General features: G+C 37.6%; 1 protein-coding gene across 1 annotated transcript in view; it reads right to left on the bottom strand.

Annotated features, from left to right (window-relative positions):
- zcchc7 (zinc finger, CCHC domain containing 7) overlaps nucleotides 1–23,835 on the bottom strand; it is a 282,762-nt gene that overhangs the window by 59,975 nt on the left and 198,952 nt on the right. The window contains exons 5-6 of the mRNA XM_043719649.2: nucleotides 18,958–19,128; nucleotides 15,656–15,691 (exon numbers count right to left, since the gene is read on the bottom strand). Coding sequence (XP_043575584.2) covers nucleotides 15,656–15,691; nucleotides 18,958–19,128 — 207 coding nt within the window. The remainder of the gene's footprint in view (nucleotides 1–15,655; nucleotides 15,692–18,957; nucleotides 19,129–23,835) is intronic.

Raw genomic sequence — 23,835 nt, 5'->3', positions numbered from 1 at the left:
GCCAATGTGATGTTAGATTAGTCTTGGAGATGGTCATTGCCAGCACTTGCATGGCATGAATGTTACTTGTCACTTTTCAGCCCAAACCTAGATATTGTCCTTTTCTTGCTGCATTTGGTCAGTTATAGTTTCAATATCTAAGGAGCTACAAATGATGCAGTCATTAGCAAGCAATCCAATTCTGACTTTACAATGCTGGGAAGGTAACTGATGAAGATAGTTGGATCTAGGACACTACCCTGAGAAGTGACAGCTCTAGTGATATGATAGGACTGTTCCTACTTCTAGATCAGGAGGCCCAAGTTCAAGTTTGATCAACTCCAAAGGTGTGAAAGAATATCTCTGAACTTGTTTGATTTAAAAGTACATGCCCTGAGATGTCCTGGAGCTGAAATGATTGATCTCAAACAACCAACTTCCTATGTGCTAGGTATAACTCCAACTAGTGGAGATGTTTCTCCCCAGTTCTTATTGACTTCAGTTTTGCTAGAGTTCCATTATGCTACACTTGGTCAAATGTGGCCTTGATGTCAATAGTAGGCAATCTTACATTACCCCTGGACTCCAGGGTGAATGGGTACGAAAGGAAACTAAAACATACATGGGCGAGGAGTATTTTGTTCTGTTAATCGAGTGCCAAATAACAGTTAGCCAAACATCAGTACCTTGCGATCTTGTTCAGATAATCCGAAATTCAGCTAATCGAATGCCGGATAATTGACGTTCCTTTGTATACAGAAATATGCCACTAAGTCCGAAAACTCATTAGACATATGAACCATATAATTACATGAAAGGTTTGGATGCAATATTCCCCAGAGAAAAAAGAAATTCAAACGACCACTCAGATGAAGAAGGAAGTCAGAAATAAGCTCACAAAACCAGAGCACAAAGTAACATCAGACTAAAATAGACTTTTCTGCAAAGTTTGGAAGAAAATATTTATCATAGAAAAGGTTTTCTGGAAGCGAACAATGTCATGTTAACAGCTTATGGGGGAACTTGGATTTCACATTTAGGGACAATGTGGCTGAGAGAGGCAAAGTAAAAGATGTTAACTGTATGTCTATGTCATTATAACAGTTTATAGAGTCATAGAGATGTACAACATGGAAACAGACCCTTCAGTCCAATCTGTCCAAGCTGACCAGATATCCCAACCCAATCTAGTCCCACCTGCCAGCACCTGGCCCATATCCCTCCAAACCCTTCCTATTCATATACCCATCCAGCTGCCTTTTAAATGTTGCAATTGTACCAGCCTCCACCACTTCCTCTGGCAGCTCATTCCATACACATACCACTGTGTGTGTGAAAAAGTTGCTCCTTAGGTCCCTTTTATATCTTTCCCCTCTCAACCTAAACCTATGTCCTCTAGTTCTAGGCTCCCTGACCGAAGGAAAAAGACTCTGCCTATTTACCCTATCCATGCCCTTCATAATTTTGTAAACCTCTATAAGGTCACCTATCAGCTTCCGACAGTCCAGGGAAAACAGCCGCAGCCTATTCAGCCTCTCCCTATAGCTCAAATCCTCTAACCCTGGCAACATCCTTATAAATCTTTTCTGAACCCTTTCAAGTTTCACAACATCCTTCCGATAGAAAGGAGACCAGAATTGCACACAATATTCCAACAGTGGCCTAACCAATGTCCTGTACAGCCGCAACATAACCTCCCAACTCCAGTACTCAATACTCTGACCAATTGGGGCGGCACGGTGGCACAGTGGCTAGCACTGCTGCCTCACAGCGCCAGAGATCTGGGTTCAATTCCCACCTCAGGCGACTGTCTGTGTGGAGGTTGCATGTTCTCCCTGTGTCTGCTTGGGTCTCCTCCGGGTGCTCCGGTTTCCTCCCACATTCCAAAAATGTGCAGGAGAGGTGAATTGGCTATGGTAAATTGCCTGTAGCGTTAGGTGCAGGGGTAAATGTAGGGGAATGGGTCTGGGTGGACGTGCTTTGGCGGGTCGGTGTGGACTTGTTGGGCCGAAGGGCCTGTTTCCACACTGTAAGTAATCTAATCTAATCTAAAGGAAAGCATACCAAACGCCTTCTTCACTGTCCTATCTACCTGCAACTCCACTTTCAAGGAGCTATGAACCTGCACTCCAAGGTCTCTTTGTTCAGCAACACTCCCTAGGACCTTATCATTAAGTGTATAAGTCCTGCTAAGATTTGCTTTCCCAAAATGCTGCCACTTCTCAGACCATTGGTCCATCTGGTCAAGATCCTGTTGTAATTTGAGGTAATCCTCTTCGCTGTCCACTACACCTCCAATTTTGGTGTCATCTGCAAACTTACTAACTGTACCTCTTATGCTCGCATCCAAATCATTTATGTAAATGACAAAAAGTAGAGGACCCAGCACCGATCCTTGTGGCATTTCACTGGCCACAGGCCTCCAGTCTGAAAATAAAAACCCTCCACCACCACCCTCTGTCTTCTACCTTTGAGCGAGTTCTGTATCCAAATGGCTAGTTCTCCCTGCATTCTATGAGATCTAACCTTGCTAATCAGTCTCCCATGGGAACCTTGTCGAACGCCTTGCTTTGGTCCTACAATATTGGATTGAGCCTTTGTAGATTACCCCCATTAACCATAGGTGAGTGATGCAATACTTAGGGTTGAAGATAATTCAACCAGTGAAATGCACCCCCTGAACAGATACAAATATACTCAAAGTGTTTCAATGCAACAACTGGAAAATGTGATACTCGAAATTGAAGATAACATACAGGAGAAAAGTCTGGCATTTTAGGACAAAAAAAAAGTGTTACTCTGCTTCCACAAGAATTGGAAACAGTCTTGGTGCAAGAAGCAAAGTTAATAATGTCCATAACCTCAAGTTCCACCTTCAGTTGAGTCTAAATATGCCAATATAGAGAGAGCGTGCTTTGGCAGTTGCATGTAGATAGGAGAAGTTCAACACATGTCTCCATGGGAGACAGTTCACAGTGGGGATTGATTGCTGTCCAGTAGCACAGATCTACAAGAAACATTTGTGCAATGCAGAGGCAAAACCAAAGAGGTTACTCCTGAGGTTTATAAAATATAATTTTATTCTGAAATTCATGACAAGAGAAATGGTGCTGGCAGATATTTCATCTTGGTTAATTGCCATAGGGGAAGCAAAAGATTAGAGATCTAGTCAGAAAAAATTCACCACCTACAGGATGCAAAGAAAAGGAGCTACAGATGCTCTTTTAGCGATTGATCTGGGATGCCCTCATAAGACACAGCTGGCAATATGGCTGTACTGCTCGATCAGATGACATGTCAATAGATCCAGAATAATCATTTCCAAAGCAATGCAGGAAAATCTTCTCGAAAAGATACATGAAGGGCACATGGGAACAGAAAAATTAAAACTCACAGCTAAATCAGTTGAGCATTGAATAGATATCTACAAAGATATTGAAAACATGGTGACTACATGTACTGTGTGACAGACGTGCAAAAAAGTACAGGAAACACAGCAGAAAGATGACAGATAGCTATTTAAGCGTCACATAGATCATGGCAGATGGGAGAAGCTGATTTGTTCATACACAATTACAAATGGTATCGAGAGTGGGGTGCTGGAAAAGCTCAGCAGGTCAGGCAGCATCCGAGGAGCAGGCCCTGATGCTGCCTGACTTGTCATGCTTTTCCAATACCCCACTCTCGTCCCTGATCACCAGCATCTGGAGTCCTCACTTGCTCATAATCAAGAATGGTGCCTTACAGAAACAGACTGGCGCTCAAAGTTTGCTTTCATTCATAAGATGAAAGATGTGGTTTTATCCAGAAGACGAAGGATTTGAAAACCAAAACAATCAGAAGCTCTGTTTATTGAGCAAGGGAGTTCAGAAACATTAATATGTGACAATGCACCAAAACGTGCCTCCAGAAAATTTAAGGAATTCACTGAACAGCACTGGTTTAATATCACCTCATCACCATACTACTCTGAGACATGAGTTTATAGAAAGACGATCAAATGAATTTTTACAAAATGCCAAAAGACAATCCAAACCAAGATTTATTGTCATTCCAACCCATGGCTCTCAAGGTTAAAATGAAATAACCTACAAAACTGCTGAATGGAATAAAATATAAAGCTACTCTTCCAAGCAAAGGTGACCAAGAACACTTCACTGAAGCACAAGAAAGAGGAGGTCAACACTTCAGCAACCATATCAATTGTTCCCTGAAGGATTGAATGGACAAAATGTACATATTCAGGATCCAATCGAAAAGCCGGGAGCCCAGCAAAAGTTGATGCTGAAACAGAGACCCTCAAGGTCATACATAATTTAGACAAAAACCAGTAAGCATATGAGAAGAGAGTCCATATTTGACTTGCACTCGAGCTGGTAAACCAGAAGATGACTAACAACAACATGGAAAACTTTACTATCAAGGGTGACACATTAGCAACAGCAAGCAGGATTCCTGCAACACCAGGAGCAACATTCACAATGCTGTTTGTGCAGTATGCCCACTCACCACTGAGAACAAACAGCAAATCAACAAAATGGAGATATATCTTATCATCTAACCAATACTGTGAATAAAAGTTTTAGAAATTAATACATGCTATAAAGATGCAAAATTCTGTGAATGCTGGAAATGTGAAATAAAAACAGAAAATACTGGAAACATTCAGATCAGGAAGCATCTATGGAGATAAAAATTACCCTTTGAACTGAACAAAGGATAATGATTTCATGTATTCTCCATTCCTATTTCATTTTCTTTCTCCTTGCAGACTGGATTTTGCTCTATATTTTCTCTCAGTTTAGTTTTAGTCAGCACCAGCAAGACCACACTTTCTGGAAACAAATCTTTTGTTTCTTTACTTTTCCTATTAGCATTCACTTTTGCTCTGCACCACATCACTTTTGTCCTGCCTTCTGCCTCATCATAGATATTCGCTCCCTTCCTTTTGCTGTCCTGTACCTTTCACTGGTATGAAGTCTGTAACATATCAAACTTTTCCAATTTTAAAAAGTAATTGAACCGAAACATTTAACTTTGTTTCTCTGTCCATAGATCTACCAGACTTGTGGAGTATTTCTAGCATTTACTGCTTTTAAAAAAAATTCCAGTGAAGCACATGCTTGAATTAATAGCAACAGTATTGGCAGCAGTTCTTGTTCAAACTCTTTCCTCAGCTTTCCAAAAAATATTTTTAAAGACTGGTCACTTGTAGCAGCTGGGATTAGAGAATTATATCCACAATAATAATAGTTAAGGGAAAGAAACAAGGAAACAGAGTGACACAAAAAACTTTTAGAAGTAGATGAACAGATAATTTCAGGCTGGGAAATAAATGTCCGTTAAATATTAGCTGCTATAAAAGAAACAGACTTTACAGTTCCTTATTGTATCCCCATGAAACTCCGAGTAGATTAATCGATGTGCACTCTCTTCAACACAAGGTTCCACATACAGCAACAGAAGAGAATAGAAAATGTGTCTTATGTAGTTTTTCTTCCAAGGAGCAAATCACTTTACAGCTAATGAAGTATTTCTGAAATCTAGTTACTGGTGTAATATAAGAACCACAGCAGTCAGTGCACAAACTCTCAATATCAGCAATATGATAATTACTGGACGGGATGTTTATGATATTGATTAGGGAAAAACACAGGTCAGGGAACTGGGGATAACTTCTTTACTGCTCTCTGAAATAGAGCCATTTGCATCCTCACAAGTGGAGTGGTTGTGTGTCACGGAGGGGGAAGGGGGTGCACATGTGTGGGAAATGTGTGTTCTGTGAAGGGGCTGTGGGCTCTGTTTGTGCATGTGGGGTGTGTGTTCTCTCTTTAACATTTCGTCTGAAAGCTGGTAGCTCTTACAGTGCAGCACTTATCAGTACTGTACTGATGTAAACTGACTGAGAGATGAGATTGCTACCAACTGAGCCATAGCTAACACAAATTCCATCTCTAAGTCCTGTGAAAAAGGCCACTTCACATTGAGTACTAGCCTTTACTTGTGAATGACAAGAGCTCTGGTGTATTCGGTCTAATCTCTTGAAGACAAAACACAAATCCACTCCATATTTACTCCAAGATTAGAAATGAAAGTTACCTTCAAAATTAAACAAATATGGCTAAAATGTACGAAAGGCTCAAATTATCAAAAATAAAACAAATTCCTCTCAAACAGAAGCAAAAGCATTTCACAAATGCTCAAAAGATACCCATTATAAAAACCACATGACCACATTACAATCCAGCATTTTACATATAATTTGATAGTTGCTGTGGATTACTATTTTTTTTTTTATAGGTCAAAAAGAAAAGATGAACATGAAACAGATATATTTTCTAAAGAAAAACTTTGGAATGCACTCCCACCAAAACAAAATACACCTCAATTTAGCCTTGGAATTCTTGACAATGATGCAAGGAATATTTTCACCAGTAGATGGCACTGTGGATCTTAATTACTGTACAAACCACTCATTTGTGTAAAGCGTAGTGTCTTTCCAGAAACTTCACATCTTTTTTGCTCAAAATAAAATTTAGTCCAGACAAATATTTAGTTTATCTTGGCTGATGCTCTCACAATCTCACCATTTGCATTTCCTTATCGCAATATCAAAGCTAACTACAAATCTTCTTTCAACAAATATGTGAAAAGAAAACATGTATCTGAACCAATTATGAAACATTGCAGGTGATACAATAATTGACAAAGAAAAAAATGGAGGAGTAGCAGCCATGATAGTGAAGGATAACATAAGGACAATAGTGTGGGAGGATCTAGGCTCTAGATCGAGAACTAGCATTAATATAGTTGGACATTAGGGACTAACAAGGTTCGAAAATATTGATGGGGCTAATTAATAGTCCCTTTAACAGTATGTATAAATTGGACAAAGCATTAAGCAAGAAATATTAGTCATTTGTAACAAAGGCAATATAGTAAGTGGGAAGGTACTGACATAATGGTAACACCACTGGACCATAATCAAGAGGCCCAAGCTATTGCTGTGGGGACAAGATTTAGATTTCACCACGGCAGCTGGTGAAATTTAAATTCAACTAATAAATTGATATTAAAAGCTAGTACAATGATGACCATGAAGCCATTGTCAATTGTTGGAAAAACAGCATTTGTTTCACTAACGTTCTTAGAAAAATGAAATCTAAGTGGTGTGGCCTCCATATGACTCCAGATCACTCTTAAATGCCCTCTGAAATGGCCTAGCAAGCCACTAGATGTATCTAGTTTAGGAAAAGTGAATAAATCAGACTGACCACCCAGCAACAACCTTGATGCTGGAAACAAATAACAATAGCAAGCCCAACCTTATTGATCCTCTTGATATCTAGGGGGCCTGTGCCAAAGTTGAAAGATTTCATAATCAAGGGACTGTCTGCTAAAGTCATACTCACCAAAACATACCTTACAGACAATGATGCAGACACCACCATCAGCATACCTGGATATGTCCTACACCACCAGGGAGACAGACTCACTGAAGGTGGCAATACATTCATTGTTATATAGTTGGGAGGGAGTTTCCCTGAGAGTTGTTATAGAATATCACTTGAAGCTATACAATGACAATTGACTCTGAACCCCATGTAATCATAGGGCATCAAATCAAACACCCTGGGCCAGAGAACCAACAGCTGATTACCATCTATCCCTTCCATTTGGGTGATGAATCAGAGCTCCTCCATGTTGAGCACCGTTTGGAAGGGGCACAATGGATGGTAGCAGCACACATGGTACTCTGGGAGACTTCAACACCCATCATCAAGATTGGCTCAGTAACACCACTACTGATCAAGCTGGCTGTGTCCTAAAGGATATAGTGGTCAGGCTGGATCTGAGGAAGATGGTGAGTGAATGAACAAGTACACAACTTTATTGATAGGAGTGACCACTGCATAATCCTTGAGCTGGCAAAGTTCCATATTCACACTGAAGATACCATTCATTGTGATGTGTGGCACTACCATGATGCTAAATGGAACAGACTGCAAACAAATGTAGCAACTCAAATCTAGGCATCTATGAGGTGCTGTGGATTGTCATCAGTAGGAAAATTGTATTCAACCACAAGATGTAAACTCTTGACCTGGCACTTCACCATTACCCTTGAGTTATGGGTCAACACTGATAAAATAATAACACAGGACAACTTGTATGGCAAACAGTAAAATCAGCAAGCAATAGATGCAGCTAAGTGATCCCACAACCCATGGGTTAAGCTTTGTAGTCCAACCATATTCAATCGTGAATGGAGGAGGACAGCTAAACAGATTATCTGCAACAAGTAGAATCATGAAGATGAGATCAAATATGCTGAGGATTAGTGGATGAGCCATAATTTTATTTAACGACAAAGCACAGTCAGTGGGTGAAAGGCTTACATCTCATAGCCTTTTGGTCATTAGCTTCAAAGATGTCAGTCTTCAGGCAATCTGATTCACTCCACATGATGTCAAGCAACAACTAAAGGTAGTAGATACTGCAAAGGTGAAGGGCACTGACAATATTTTGACAATAGCACTGAAGACCTGTGCTCCTGAATTAGTTGCACCCATAGCCAAGCTCTTCAAGTATGACTGCAATACCGGTACTACCCAGCAATGTGGAAAATGTGCACACAAAAAGCAGGATAAATCCAACCTGGCCAGTTCATGTCCCAGTTTACTCTCAATCATCAGCAAACCTTCAGCTGTAAGTGCCGATTGGATAATTCATCTCTGCCCCCTCCAGTGATCCCCAGCGTCACAGATACCAGTCTTGAGCCAATTCAGTTTACTTGATGTGATATCATGAAATGGCTGGAGGCACTGGATACTACAAAGGCTATGAGAAAGTGAGGACTGCAGATACTGGCGATCAGAGCTGAAAAATGTGTTGCTGGAAAAGCGCAGCAGGTCAGGCCAGAAGGGCTGAAGAAGGGCTTATGCCTGAAACGTCGATTCTCCTGCTCCTTGGATGCTGCTACACAGGCTATGACAAATGGCTGACAACATTCCAGTAACAGTACTAAAGACTAGTGCTCCAGAACTTGCTGCTCTCCAAACCAAGATGTTCCACAGCATTAAATCTTGAATGAGCAGAAACATGACTGAAATTTTAAAAGCTTTAAGGATATGCTTTCAGCCCCAAGTTAATATTATGTAGGAATAGGTACACTTTTGGTACGAGGGAACAAAGTGAAAAATTGGGAGCAAGGGTAAGCAATTCAAGCTCTTGAGCCTGCTTCTCCTTTTAATATATTTCTGGCTGATCTCATCTCATCTCTGTTCAACTCAACTCAACATTTCTTACCATTCCCCATAACCTTTTAACCCATTGCTAATGAAAAATCTGTCTATCTCCTCTTCAAAATTATTGAGTGCCCTGGTGTCCACAGTCTGATATTGAATTCTACAGATTAACAATCCTTTAAGAGAAGTTATTCCTCTTCATCTCGGTTTTAAACCTACCACCCCCATCCTAAAATTATGACCTCTTGTTCTAGATTACCCCACGAGGAAACATCTGCTTATCATCTACTTCGTCAATTCCCCCTTAGCATCTTATATACCTCAATGAAATCTCTCATCCTGCTAAATTCAAGCAAGTATGAGCTTAAACCACTCAATCTCTCCTCATAAAACAAACCTTTCATCTCTGGAATTAATCTTGTCATATCAAACATGCAATATCATTAACAAAGCTTGCAGAAACCTTCTAACTTGCATAATTATAGGCTGAGCTAGTTAAGGACAGGACTATATGAGGGAAAAGGTGAAATGTGAAAGCTTGCCTACTGACAGAAGACAAACTTAGAAGAGTACTGACCTGTGCAGAAGTGCTGAAGTTGTGAATCAACAGCTAACGCATATTCATAGCAGAACTGAGCAAGTCTTGCAACATGATGATGCAGGCACAAAGGGCAGGAAACAAATACTGCACAAGACATCATGCAAAACAGATCACGTTATATCCAGTATAGGGAAACCACTGTTTTCACTGCAACAAGCTGAATCATTTTGCACATAAATATATGGCTGAAAAGAAGCACAACAGGTACAGATGGCCACTGGAGAGATATTGGCTGAAAACTCTAATGAATATACCATTCAACGGATTGGTTAAACCAAGTTGACAGGTGACATCGTTGGAATGAGGTTGGTGGAAGACAAAATGCCAGATAGACACTGGTGTGTCATAAAATATCACACCTTCACAGACATGTGCAAAGTGGGTCACAACATGGCAATCCAAAAATTAAATGCTCAAAAGTAAGGTTAGACTATATGATAGAACCATACTTGCTCTGAGAGGACAAATTATTCCATGAGGCCATTGCAACAACATGAACGAGGATCTGAAGTTCCGGATACTAAATGGCAAGAAACTGCCACCATTTTAGATGAAGCATATCTAAAGCTTGGATTGGTAACTCTCAATGTACCAAAAGTGTCACAAAACATAATACTATTGGCCTTGGTACAGAAATCATAAATAGAAAGGTGTTTTCACAGGGTGAGGATGTTTTCCAGGGAATATCATCTTGAAGTTTGATATGAAGGCAAACCAATTCAACACCTGTCAAGCAAAGTAACCTGTTCCTCTCAAGGAAAAGCAAGACAGCAGAGCTGGAAAAATAGTGAGTAACTAAGTGACAACTTGAACAAAATGGATTAGCAGCATGGTAGCAGTGAAGCAACTTAGAAAGTTGAGAAAATATCAACAGACACCATGAGATAGTTAGTGAACGTTCTGGACTGGAGAACCTGCTAGTTCCTGGATGCTACCCATGATCAAAATCTAGTGTGATTGCTTGCATGAGCTTGCCAGGTAAACCCTGAAGAAAACATTACAATTTAAAATGTCCAAAATGAAGTGGATGTGCCACATACTGACAGCAGGTGGTGACAGCTGAAGCAGCAATGCAGCAACTAGCAGATCTAAAAGCAGTGCAGCAAGATTGTAAGATCTGTCAACTATTTCGCAAACTTCTTGCTCAATTTATGCTGAGTGTAACCAATATGCCAACTCATGGTCAAGGATGTGCAGTGGTACTGGGGTATGGAACAAGAAACAGCATTCACTAAAATTAAGCAGCTGGTGACGACAATGCCAGTGCTGAAATACTACAATGCAAATGAATAAGACATTTGGCAGTGTGATGCAAGTAAGACAGGACTTGAAGCAACCCTAATGCAACAGTAAACTAGTCCTTTTGTATCCAGGGTACTAACACAAACTGAAAGACATTACATCCAGATCAAGAAACAGTGTCTAATCATTACCTTTACTTGTAACTACTTTCATCAATGACTACTTGGATGAGACAAAGTGGCACTCATGTCTGACTGCAATCACTTCAATGCATTGTCCTCAAGCCACTAATGATACAAGATATCCCAGACAGAACATGGATGAAGCTGGGAGTAGGTTTCTTGACTCTTGCAGGAACTGATCATCTTGTCACAGTATACTACTATCCTGAATACTGGGAGATTTGACTTAATTTATTACTATCATGTGTACCAAGGTACAGTGAAAACTGTTGTTTTACATGCTTTACCAGCAGATCATACAATGCATCAGGTAGCAGAACAGACTGCAGGATACAATGTTAAAGCTGCCGAGAAGATACAGAGAGAGATCAATATTAGTATTAGAGACGTCCATACAAACAACTGACAACAAACTGACCAGTTGACTTCAATGTCTACCCTTGAAACTGTCAAATGCCTAAAAGCACACTTCAGCCATTATGGTGTCATTGACATTGACCCGAGCAACAAAGGCCTTCGATTCATGAGTGAAAAATTCAATACTATCCAACATCTCCAAAATATCACTGGTCAAATGGAAAGGATACAGCAATGGTAAAAATCATTAAAAATGTGGAATAAATCCCACATAGATGTATATAAGGCCTTGAGTGGAGGAAGACACCTATTGAAGGTATGGAAAGTAGCCCAGTAAGAAGACTAATATCATACCACGCACAAATTATTCTTTCAATAGCAAAAAGGCAACCGAAGACTGCTAAACTATTGCCAGGTTTGAGTGTTGGAGAGCAAGTCAGGACACAAACATTCAACAATCTTAACTGTGACCTTTACTGTACATGGTGCAAGTGAATGACTAGGTAAATGTCACAACTGCAGGTACAAATGCTGAATGGCAGAAGCTATTTCTCAACTGCAGATGGTTAAACAGGAAGAGGTGAATGCAGAACTGACAGAGAACACACATCAACCATCAGACCCAGAGGTCCACAGCAACCCTACACCAGAAACAGTACAAAGACTACCAAAGCAACAACAAATGACACAGGAACACCAGTCCCTGTTGAAATACTCAGATGTACAGGGAATGACAACAATACACACATGCTCAATTAAGAAACTAGCAGAATTTAATGACTGTGCAGAGACTAATGGAAATAACAAGCTGCCAAAGCATGAGAACAGTATATGTATTTGGAAACTTAGGTAACTAAAATTGTACATAACAAAGCATTCCACTTTTTGTATAAAAACAGAATGTTTGGATTGAAATGCAATCAAGTACAAATGCCACAGCCATGCTATCACTACCATGAGGCACACATCTTAAGCTTCACTTCAACATAGTCCTCATGTTGAACAGACTGCTGTGTTGTACACACAAAGAGGCAGGTAAAGATAGCTCAGGTACAGAATGTTTATGCACTAGCAGAATGCTGGGTCATTAAATGGCCTGTTCCCATTGTTACAAGCTTAAGTATTTGCATTAATGCATAATTTCTGTTCAAATACATAACAGCATGGAAAATCTATATACTATATTTGCAAGGTTTCATCTTGATGTGACTGTATCTCAGCAGACAAAGATCTATACTTTAAGATACAAATGGCTTCTGCTAAGAGAAAGTGAGGACTGCAGTTGCTGGAGATCAGAGTCGAGAGTGTGGTGCTGGAAAAGCACAGCAGGTCAGGCAGCATCTGAGGAGCAGGAGAATTGATGTTTCGGGCATAAGCCCTTCGTCAGTAAAGTGTTTCTGCTGCACATGTTTACATGGTACCAAAGATTTTCATTAGTGAATATATTTCAAAATCCAAATTTATTGAACTGTGTTTCCCATGCAATCCATTATACATCCCAGAATAACCTACCACATATTATATGGGTCTACACTGCAATATGCAAACCTACATTTACATTATGACTATTTTAAAATTTTTTTGGAAGTTTTAATTCCTATTGTCTTCTGTTGCTATGCGATAGTTGAATAGCGATAGAACAACATGAAATCCAGTAAACACAGTATGCTCTTAAAAATGTGTAGAGTATATTACATTGAATCACAAATATATATTGCTTGTTTGGTGCAAATCAGAACAGGACTCATGAACAAGTAAGCAATCTTAATGCATATCATACAATCACTGGTACCTCAGTGATGTTTCAAAATAAACAGTTGGGTGATTTTCTGGTTAAATGCTCAACTTAAAGAAAGGTAGAGTATCAGAGTGATACTTTTTCATACTTCCCGCAGAAAACATTACACTTGTTGCATTTATTTTCAAATATTGATGAACTATGTCTGGGAAAACATACATAAAAATATTTCAACTTGTTTAAATATTGTTAGAAGAGTAAAATATTCATTTAGAACAGACTATTTTCTTTGTTATGCAACTGGAGTTCAACTATAACAGAGCTCTTTGAAAGTCAGTACTATGTTTTCATCATACCCAAAAATCAGCTTTTTTTCATTTTTTTTAGTGCTTTGCATTGTGGGCCTGCTTATTTGCTGTAGAATTCTAAATTCTACATTTTTTTTTCAGAAATACAATTACAGAAAATCTGAGAGAAAAACAGATTTATCAGAAGCTGTTCAAGTCCTCCAGCTCCTCAGAATGTTAATTCAGACCCTGTCTTTTTAGAAAATGACACTAATGGAACATGTCCTGCAGTTAGATCTTTCTTATTATGACAGTGTAACCATCCCAATCCCTTTTGAAATCTGACTCTTCATGCTCACAATTTTAATTTCATTTACACACTCTTCAAGTAAATCACTATTTTTTAAAGTGGGTCTGAGGGGCTTATTTGAGAACCTTTTCACCTGCTGCTGTAAGAAGACAGACATACCTTGGGGTACATAGATCACAGAAACAATAGTGACATAGAGTGATTATTGAGACATATCGACTAAGAAGGACATAACCAATTTTAAACCTTCATATATCATGGGGGTGTTAATTTAATACACTACAATTTGCTGGGAGGTGTTTCCAAATGCAACTGACATTGTTTTTCATGTCACCATGGCACTGAGTGTATAACTGTTTTGACATAGAGGATGCAACCAACAGCTATACTTTACCATCATTAATAAAAAGTATGCAAATCATTATTCATATGGTCTCCTCACGCAATTAAAGTTTACAAATCACTCAATTAAAAAGAAATCAAAACATTGGAAGTTGGGGAAGTTATAGATACAGATTAAGATAAAAGAGTAGTAAAACAGATGTCTTTATTTATGGGTCAATGTTATAGCCAAAAATGTTTAATCTTACATTGACTTTATTGGTCTAAGACTTTTTGTATGAATTGTGCTTTCCTGCAAAAAATCTCATATCTTTAGAACTAATTAAGTGAAGATTCAGGAAATTCTTTAAGATGACATATTCTAGAAATACAATTTTTTAAAAGGGTCATGTTGTTTTGAGACTCAAGCCCATTCTGCATGCAGGTGAAATAACACTTTTGTTAAACCAGTAAAAATAAATCTAATGACCTCAGTGATTAACAAAGGTATGTCTAATTTAAAAATCAAAAGCATTACTACAAAAGGTAGTTGAATTGTGCATGAGAGATCATTTGTCATTTTAAAAGGATTTGACTACATTAATTAAAAGCAATTATGGTCTTATGAAACAACGTTTGAGAGAATTTACTTCATATGGGTCTTTTGGCAAAGGCATGACATCAGTTGTTTGTGAAATTTGAAGTTACATTAATTAAATCAGTCTGATGCTGCATGATATAGATCGTAAAATTCAACACCACTATTGCATAAACTGAAATCTGTGGGGATTTCCACATTTTCTTTAACATTTTAGCACAATAATAATCTCAATAATGAAGCATACCATTTAAGTTTTTTTTTGCAGAAGTGAGAATAGAAAAGAGTAGGAATGTCACTTGAGGTGTGTAATTGCAAATACCTGTAAAACCACAAGGTGGAAACAGAATTCTCCTTGAATATTCTGAATGGAACGAACTTCACAAAGACAAGGGAATTACGTTCAGAGGTATACTGTCCTTTTCTTCACAAAAAAAATGAAATGAATGCAATCACAAAAGGACAGAGTCCCATCTATTTGTAACAGGTACACATGCAGCCTTGGTATGTAATTACCAGTGCTGACAAATATCCATTTTATTCAACGGATTCTACCTGAACAAACACTGACCAAAAAAAAAAGAATCTGTAAAATGATACTGTATTTCCTACTCAACCAAAACATCACCACTTTTTTGGCACACCAAAGTATCTGCACCAGCATTCACATACCAAATCACAGAATACAAAATTAAAATTACTGATTTGTCTGTGATGATACATTAAGAAATTTAAAAAGAGGCAAATTTTACTTCTGTTAAATTAAACTGAAGTTTTAGTAAAAGAAATTACCGTTAAATGATACTGTCTCCATATTTCAGGACAAGCCTGTAAGAAAGTGGAAAAAAAACCATCAAATGTGATACATCAGCTTAACAGGATGAATGTTTTGGTCTAATAAACATCTTTGTTTGAAAAATGGTTAGAGTGGATTACATTAAAGCTTCAATCTATGACTCTATAAATGCAAACATTACCAGTCCAGTACAACAGTTCTAATGGCATCATAAATAAAGGAACAAAAGAACTAAGCTTGAAAATAAGTATTTTAAAACAAATCAGTAGAGTGTTCAGTATTTGGAATCATAGCAAAATTGCTATTGGTTAACAACCCACTAAATACAGATAATTCCAATTTATCTCTCAAACTTTCTTTGAACTTAAACAAGGTGATTTCATGAGAGATTCTCTGTTAACAAGCAACAGTCCCTGCAAAGAAGAGAAAACTTTTTCATACAAGCGCTTCAAACATTGCTACATCTGCAAAATAGTATCGTTATTTTTAAGCAAACGTAGCTCGCTCAATGCTAACAGGTTTGCTGTTTCCTATTCATTAATTAAGGAATGCTGAAACTCAGGGATTTTTTGATCCAATTGCAAATACCACAATACATTTAAGTAAAAGTGCCATTGTGGGTACTCATATTCTTATATTCTTGTTTACATTGTAAAATGTAAAGAACTATTTGAAATTTTTTTTTTTAAGTTATACTGATTGTATAATTTGTTGAATATTTATGGAAATACTGAAATTCCTATAGCAATAACTTTTACATTAAAATAATTATGTTGCTGAGAACAAGACTTTTTTATGTGAGTCTTTAAAAGCAACAAATATTAAGAGAATAAAAGGTGGAAGAATTTGTTTGCTACAGTCAAGTAGATAGGAATTCAGCTTTTAAAAAAATAACATTCATTGTAAATAAAAATTCTGTTCTTATATATTCAAATTTTTCTTCTCACAAATAGCAAAGGAAATGCCTTTGGACATTCCCTTATTTTTGCTTACTGGCAGTCTTTCAGGATGAAGTAATTAGGATTTTAAACACAAATAAAGTCATCCACTTAGTGTACTAAAGACAACTACCATCTAAATTTTCTACACTGAATTTTCGTTTTAAATATTCAGAAAATAATTATTTCCTCCTGTTTGTATGTGGAGTTCCTAAAGTGTAACTGGTGTTTAAAAATACAGGATCAGCAAGGCATGGGATAGTTTAACCAGACTACATTTACACAAAAATGTGTAGCAGTTTAGCAGCAGGAACTCCAGGATTGCAGTGGAGGACGACGAATCCAGGCCCATGGCTGAATGAGAAGCTGGACCTGTTCCAAAGACAACCTCACTTTATTGAGATAAGAATATAAGATTAATGTTATTCTTTTATTTTTCTGGCTCTATATCGTGCGTTTTAAGAGATCAGAGAGGCGACCCTAAACAACATTTTTCACTGTATTTGTAGTAAATACACATTATAATAAATCAAATCAAATCACTGCAGGTCAACTTTTAGAAGATACAAAGGATAAAATACTCTCTGGAACATTCATTCATTATCACTAAGTTTGTAGCAAATTGTACACAGTTTATTTCTCACTTTAATTTTGGGAAATTGATTGATCTACATTTTCTTGCTGTGTGTTCATCTCAATATGTACTGGTATAATATTATAGTTACTAACAACATTTTCTTTCCATTCTTTTCCTATAGCGACAAGTGAACATTATAGTGGGATGACACAAATGACATGAAATGAGTGATGCCGTCCACCATTTATTTAAACTTCTTTACGTGCTCATGAAATTGGAACAGAATTGTTTAATTGCCCTTATGTTTAATTTCGCTTTCCTAAGGTTAGACTTCAGCATGCTTTTTGAAATTTGTATTTTCTATTTCTATTCTGTATACAAAATATATGAACCTGTAATATTGGCAGGAACTGCACACTTCTCAGTTTTCAATATTTCCACACAGAATATTTATTTCAATAGTCGCAGCATTGCATCGGCTTGTGTCCTTTCTTTGTATAAGTCATCATGTGTAAACTACAGTTTTAAAATTAAAATATAGCTTTGTGCATCTGTTGTTTAATTCCTACTTCCCTATTCTCCAATGTGAACATCAAAGAAAATAAAACACTCGATTTTTAACAGGCCCCGACAGCTGACAGAGACTTGAGTGCTCAATAGACAGGGCCCTTGCCACCAGTTCTCATATTTCCACAACAATGAACAAACACAAAACACCACTAAACGGCCTTTCCTTCTTTCAGCTATCCTTAGACAGTTGTCTGTCTTGTACTAGAGGACCTTTATACAAATTCCTGCTGGGAACAGAACACATGAAATCTTAACCTACTGTTTTGTGACTTACAGGAAAAAAATTCCCAAAGTGCATATGCACTGTATGTATATGCAACCACAGATAGGTAAATTAGCAAGAATTCTACTCTGCCAGGAGGTCTCTGGGAGAAAATGTAGCTGTGATGACTGACAGGGCTTTCAGAAAATATGTTCACAATCACAGACAGTGAAGGCCATGACCTAGATCGTTTAAGAGCTTGTCTTGTCAAATTATCAAAAGCTTCTTCCTTTCTGAATAAAGAGTGACATAAGTGAGTGTCAGGAAACTGCACACTGACAAGTAGAGCATACAATAACAGAATGCACGTCACATACATGCATAAGATTGGTACTGGTAATGGCAGGTCCTAATGAGTGAGCGGCTTGCCCAGGAGACTTGGGACCCTGCTGCTATATCCGTTCCACTCAGAAAAAGTCTTGCAGCACTAACTGATCTGTGGCCTGGCACCAGAACTACAATCACTGTAGACAACTTACATTTCTATTTTTACTGCAATCTCTGGTGTTTTGTCAGCTTTGTTTTTGTTAAGGATGCCCTGCTGCATGCTGTAAGTCAGTTCAACACAGCAAGGTCAAGCCCTCTGGAAGTTGCTTTATGGGAAACAGTGAATTTGTTTTACACTTCAGTGCAGTCACACATCTAATCAATATATACCAATAAAATCTAAATATCCTTAAAAAAAAGGTATTTTGAGATGGGGCTGGTGCTTATATGTTAATAGAAGTAAAGTATGAAAGAATAAATCTCAACCTAACAATACATTTTACATTAATTCATAAAATGGCAACTATAAACAAAAGAATTACAGATATAAACACAAAGGAATACATATAATCTGATTCCTTAGTAATAGAATTTTAGGAGTTCACAAATGTATTTGCTCACCTCATCTTAAATAGCAGTCATGCCATTGATATTCTTTATTTCTCTAACGAATAGAATACTCACATCAGCATCGTGTCCAGTCATCTGACAGCGACGACAATGTTTTTTCCAAAATGCCTTTTCAATACAGTTCCGAAACCTGTGCCCAGGCATGTTGCAGTTTGTACAATATTTCTCCAGGCATTCTCTCTGATGATGACCTCTAACCGCACACAAACAACAAACTGGCAATTTCTGCAAGCAAAGAGTATTTAATATTTTTAACAAGCTCTGCAGATTATAGAATATTGCCTTGTAACAGATATAATAGGACAGAACTGCCATTCAGTATTAGTTTTCTGTAGCTTTTGTTCTAATTACTTAGGGACGGTTCGTGCAAATTCAGGCATGATAAGAGAGTTAAGAAGAATCTATAGGTATTGCAATATCATACTTATAATTTCAGCAAATAAAAACCTATGTAAAATGCAGTGAACTTGTTGGGTTCAATGTTAAAATTAAATCCAAGTTCCTTTAAAAGCTTTTGTTTGATTGTTTGATGGAAGTGCTTACCATTTCAATAGTGTAGTCCATTGTTTTGGGTTCTGACAAACTAGCAACTGATGGGATTAAATTCTGCTGTTGATCGGTCTGGTTCTTATTATATATACTTGACAGATATAGTAGTCTATTATGAAACTGGTGGATTGTCCATGTAGTTGCTCATAAGTCAAAAGATCTACTGTTCTAGAATAATCTATACATTACACTACATGAAAAATGTATTGAGATGACAATCAGAAGAAAACAGCTTCATGGTGCATGTACAACTGTACTGAACTTGAAAAGAAAATCAGTTCAGAAAAAATGATGAAACAGCCTGGCCAGAAATAGGGTTGAAATTAAGTCGAAAATAATTCAAGATAGGCAAAATACATTGAATTAGACATCACAGGAAAATTGGGCCATCCTGGGCTAGCTTTTCAGGAATAAATGAAAATGTATAGAAGCAAAAAAGGAGCTACATCAGTAAATAAAACTGCTGAAATAAGTGACAATCAACTAGAAGAGCAAGTTGCTCTTGCTTGAACATTTTTGTGCATTCATAAGAATTGAAAGGAAATAAAAAGACAAAACAAAAGTCCCTTTCAAAACAGGCCAGTGTAAAACATCATTGCAAGGAATATCAACTGTTTTGATTTGTCTACACAATTTGTTGTGACAATAGTCATGGGGTAAGAACGGTAATCCCAAAGGACAAGTGGGGTGGGTCAGATGCAAAGGTAATAATGTTTAATTCTCAAATATGATCACAATCTACCTATCACCGGATGTGAGTACCTATCACTAACAGAGCTGAGTAAGGGTACAGGCAACCTCCTCTTAGAAACCGGGTACTAACATCTTTTAAGGATGGGTAAATGTCTTTATTGCACTGCTTGTGGGGCAGGAGATGCAGCAGTGCTTTCCCAGACCCAAAAACCTATCTCCACATGCTCCACCAATCCCTGGGATGGCAGATTTATTCCCATGATGCTCAAATTCCAAGGTGATGTTAAATTCACCACCCTCCACTCTAAGTTTCCTGTTATCTTAACCCCTTACTTTCAATGTTCATATCATCCCCATGATGTCCATTTCTTTTTCCATTCATGACATTCAACCAAACTGTGATGTCAGATTTGCCAGAAAGCTGATGCCAACTGCTTTCCAACCTGACTGACATATTGATTCTTTGGTGAGAATTATTTTCAAAAAATATGTAAAGGATGCCCTGCCGTTAAATTTGGCACAATCTGTGGGAAACCTGTAATTTATATGGATGTAAATTAGGCTGCCTCAATAAAAAGATGGCTTTAAAAAGTCTTTGGATTATTTCCAAACTGCTGGAATATTTCCAACTTACTGGAACAACAATGTGGCAGTAACATAGCGATGTCAAAGAAAGATTGGGGACCTCATGGACATGTGCCCACTGGTTTAGCTTCTTCACCAAATAAAAAAGTACAGAAATAAATAGAGAAAATAAGAGAGAAGGCAACAGACCTTAAGGTAGATACAGTTGAAGAAGTGAAGGAAATAGTGGATTTGGAGAACGAGGGAAGAAAAAGTACAAGAACGAAAATCATTCAAAACAGTGAACAGAAAAATACTGCAATCCAGTTCAGTTTGGGAATTACTGCATTCACCCTTGAGAAATTACTGAGTGAAGTTCAAGGATATGCATGAAAAATATACAAATGTTCTTGATCCATGAAGTTTAGGTATACAGAATTTAAATATTGCTGAAAAGGGCACATTTTGTCTTCATCTTGCAGTCATCAGGACAATTTCCAAAAAAAATTCAAAGGGAAGACAACGTTTATAGTGTATGAAAGAACAGTGTTATGGTGAATTCTGATAGGTAGGGCATTACCACACAGCTGGCACCAGCTAATGATGACTGATGGTTAAACCAGACAGGTTGACTCTAGGTGGTCAAGCTATTACCCTTGAAAAATGAGAAAAGATAAACTAAAGGTAGCTTGTGGTGTTCTACACACAACAGGTAGAGCTCTGGAATTGCATTATGTCAACATTCAAGAGCATTTTACATTCTACATTTTGGATACACAGACTGATATCTGTGGCAATTGCAAGAAGTTCCAAAGTCAGTATAAACAGTAACAGAGGAAAGTAGGCATCCTTGCCATGTGCTCTTATTGACAATGCAAGACAAAAAAAAAGCCATAGAATGCAACTAAAGTTAAAAGGCATATGCATAGAACCCTTTTCTCAAGAAATCAGAGTTGAACTCAAACTGCATCATGGTTTTCAATTTGGTTGTGAACAAAAGATCTTCTCTTCATCCAAAGGGTGCGTGCACCTAAGTTTTCTTCTTTTGAGAAAGTAGTAATTGCCTTTTACAATGGCCTTTAGCACCATTTGAAGCATTGATCCCATTCCAAAGGCAGTACTATCAACATTACTATTGAATTTCAATTGCAAGTAAAGTAGATCTATAGCTGACATAGTGACCAAAGAATTTATATTTTTTTGAAATGAGTGCTCCTGCTTCTAGATGGAGTTGGAAGTCTTTTCGCATCAACTTCTGTGGAATGTACGAGTTGGATATGTGTTCCTTTGCACATGTTTACTCATCTCTGGCACTTCAGCTACAGAATGTTCCAATTGTTGATACAGATTCATCCAGTATTAAGCTTTTGAGCTCTATAGAATCTGCTGTATGTAGCATTTCTTTCCCAATATTCTGATTGGTAGATATGCCTGGATAGGTCTACTATTCAATTTTAATGGAGGCTTCTTAATCAAGCTTGCCCAGACCCTTACGGTCTATTCTTTTGCCATGCTTCAGTATGTTTAATCTGCCCATCACAAACCTCTCTGATTTAGTTAATCATCAGTCAAAGAACTAGTAGATAATTAAAAACATTACACATTCTGTTTGAAGAGATCTTAATAACAGTTGGCCTTTAGTAGATCTCTTTGTTCTGTTTTAATGGAAAGTTCAGAGTTGAATTCCATGAGAGTTGATCTCAGCCTTTGGTTTTCCTTTCGAGTTTTGGCATGAGCACTGTTTTTGAAGTGCCCACCTAATTATCTTCAGGGATTCTCAATGGATGTTCCAGAGCCTCACAGGTCACTTTCACTACTTTGGTCTTTGAATGCAAGTGGAAAGGGGGATTTCAAAAAGCAAATTATTGTTCAATCTGTATTGCCTCGATTTCTTGCTTTCAGCAAAACAAGTAAACATGAAGGAGACTAGTTTGTGAGGGGAGATTGTAAATTTCTTATTATTTATGAGCATAATAGGAAAAAACAGCAGTGTTATGTAACCTTTAAGACTATACACTTTATATACTCGAGTAAAAGACACAATCTCATGTAAAAGTCAACTCCCAGTTTTTGGCCAAAATATCTGGAATTTTCCATGTATCGCGTGTAAGAGTCGATCCTATGTTATTACAGCTTTGCTCTTGTTTCACGGCAGAGTAAAATTTTTATGCCTTCGTTCCTTCATGCGGGATTCGATTGGATGTGCAGCTGTTGATAATTTTTCATGGTTACAATAATCGGTGAGACTGTATGAGTCAAATATCTGATTAGCTTTTATTTCAGATAAAAAGTTAAAATATTAGTTTGAAAAACTAAAACAACAGTAGACAAGAGAAAATGGAGAGAATTGGAAGAATTTGGCATGAAAAATTAAGACGCATCATATCAGAGTCAGGTGACAACATCCCTTTGCGTGTAGTTCTATTCATTTAGAGATCAATTATGCTTCTACTCATAATAATTTGGACTGTAGCATGAATTTCAGCCCCTCAAAAGTAGTACCCATGTAAAAGTCGACCCCATAAATTTAGCCTTAAGAAATAGTCTAAAGAATTCGATGTACGTGAATATATACAGTAAATTGGGAACAGGAGTAAGCCATTCAACCCTTGAGCTTGCTCCACTATGCAATCAGATCATGGCTGATGTGACATTTCTCAAATCCATTTAGCTGTGGTTTCTGTGTAACCCTTGATTCCCCTACTGATCAAAAATCTATCCAATGCAGACTTAAATACAAACAAGGACTCTCACCTCACAGGTCCTTCTGGTAAGGAGTTCCAAAGACACAACTCTCAAAGCAATTCAGAGATATGCCCCTGGTCCTAGATTCGCCCATGAAAGGAAACATCCTCTCACAGCATTTACCCTGTCAAATCTCTTAAGAATATTATACTTTTCAACGAGATCACCTCTCATCCTTCTAAACTCCAGTGAGTAGAATCCCAACCTGTTTAGCCTTTGTGCTTACTTACTTTCTGTGATCCTTAAGACAGTTCCATTTTGAATGGAACAGATTAAATATCAGTGTTAGAAACTCATTAAAATTAGGATATTTTTATATATCCTATTATATATGTGTGTATAGATACATCAGGATACTCCTCTAAATTTGTATTCCATAAA

This window comes from Chiloscyllium plagiosum, unplaced genomic scaffold (assembly GCF_037043375.1).
Source record: "Chiloscyllium plagiosum isolate Xiang-an unplaced genomic scaffold, Cpla_swu_hap1 HiC_scaffold_2, whole genome shotgun sequence".
NCBI classification, from domain to species: Eukaryota; Metazoa; Chordata; class Chondrichthyes; order Orectolobiformes; family Hemiscylliidae; genus Chiloscyllium; species Chiloscyllium plagiosum.
This window is presented reverse-complemented; position numbering and strand designations above follow the sequence as displayed.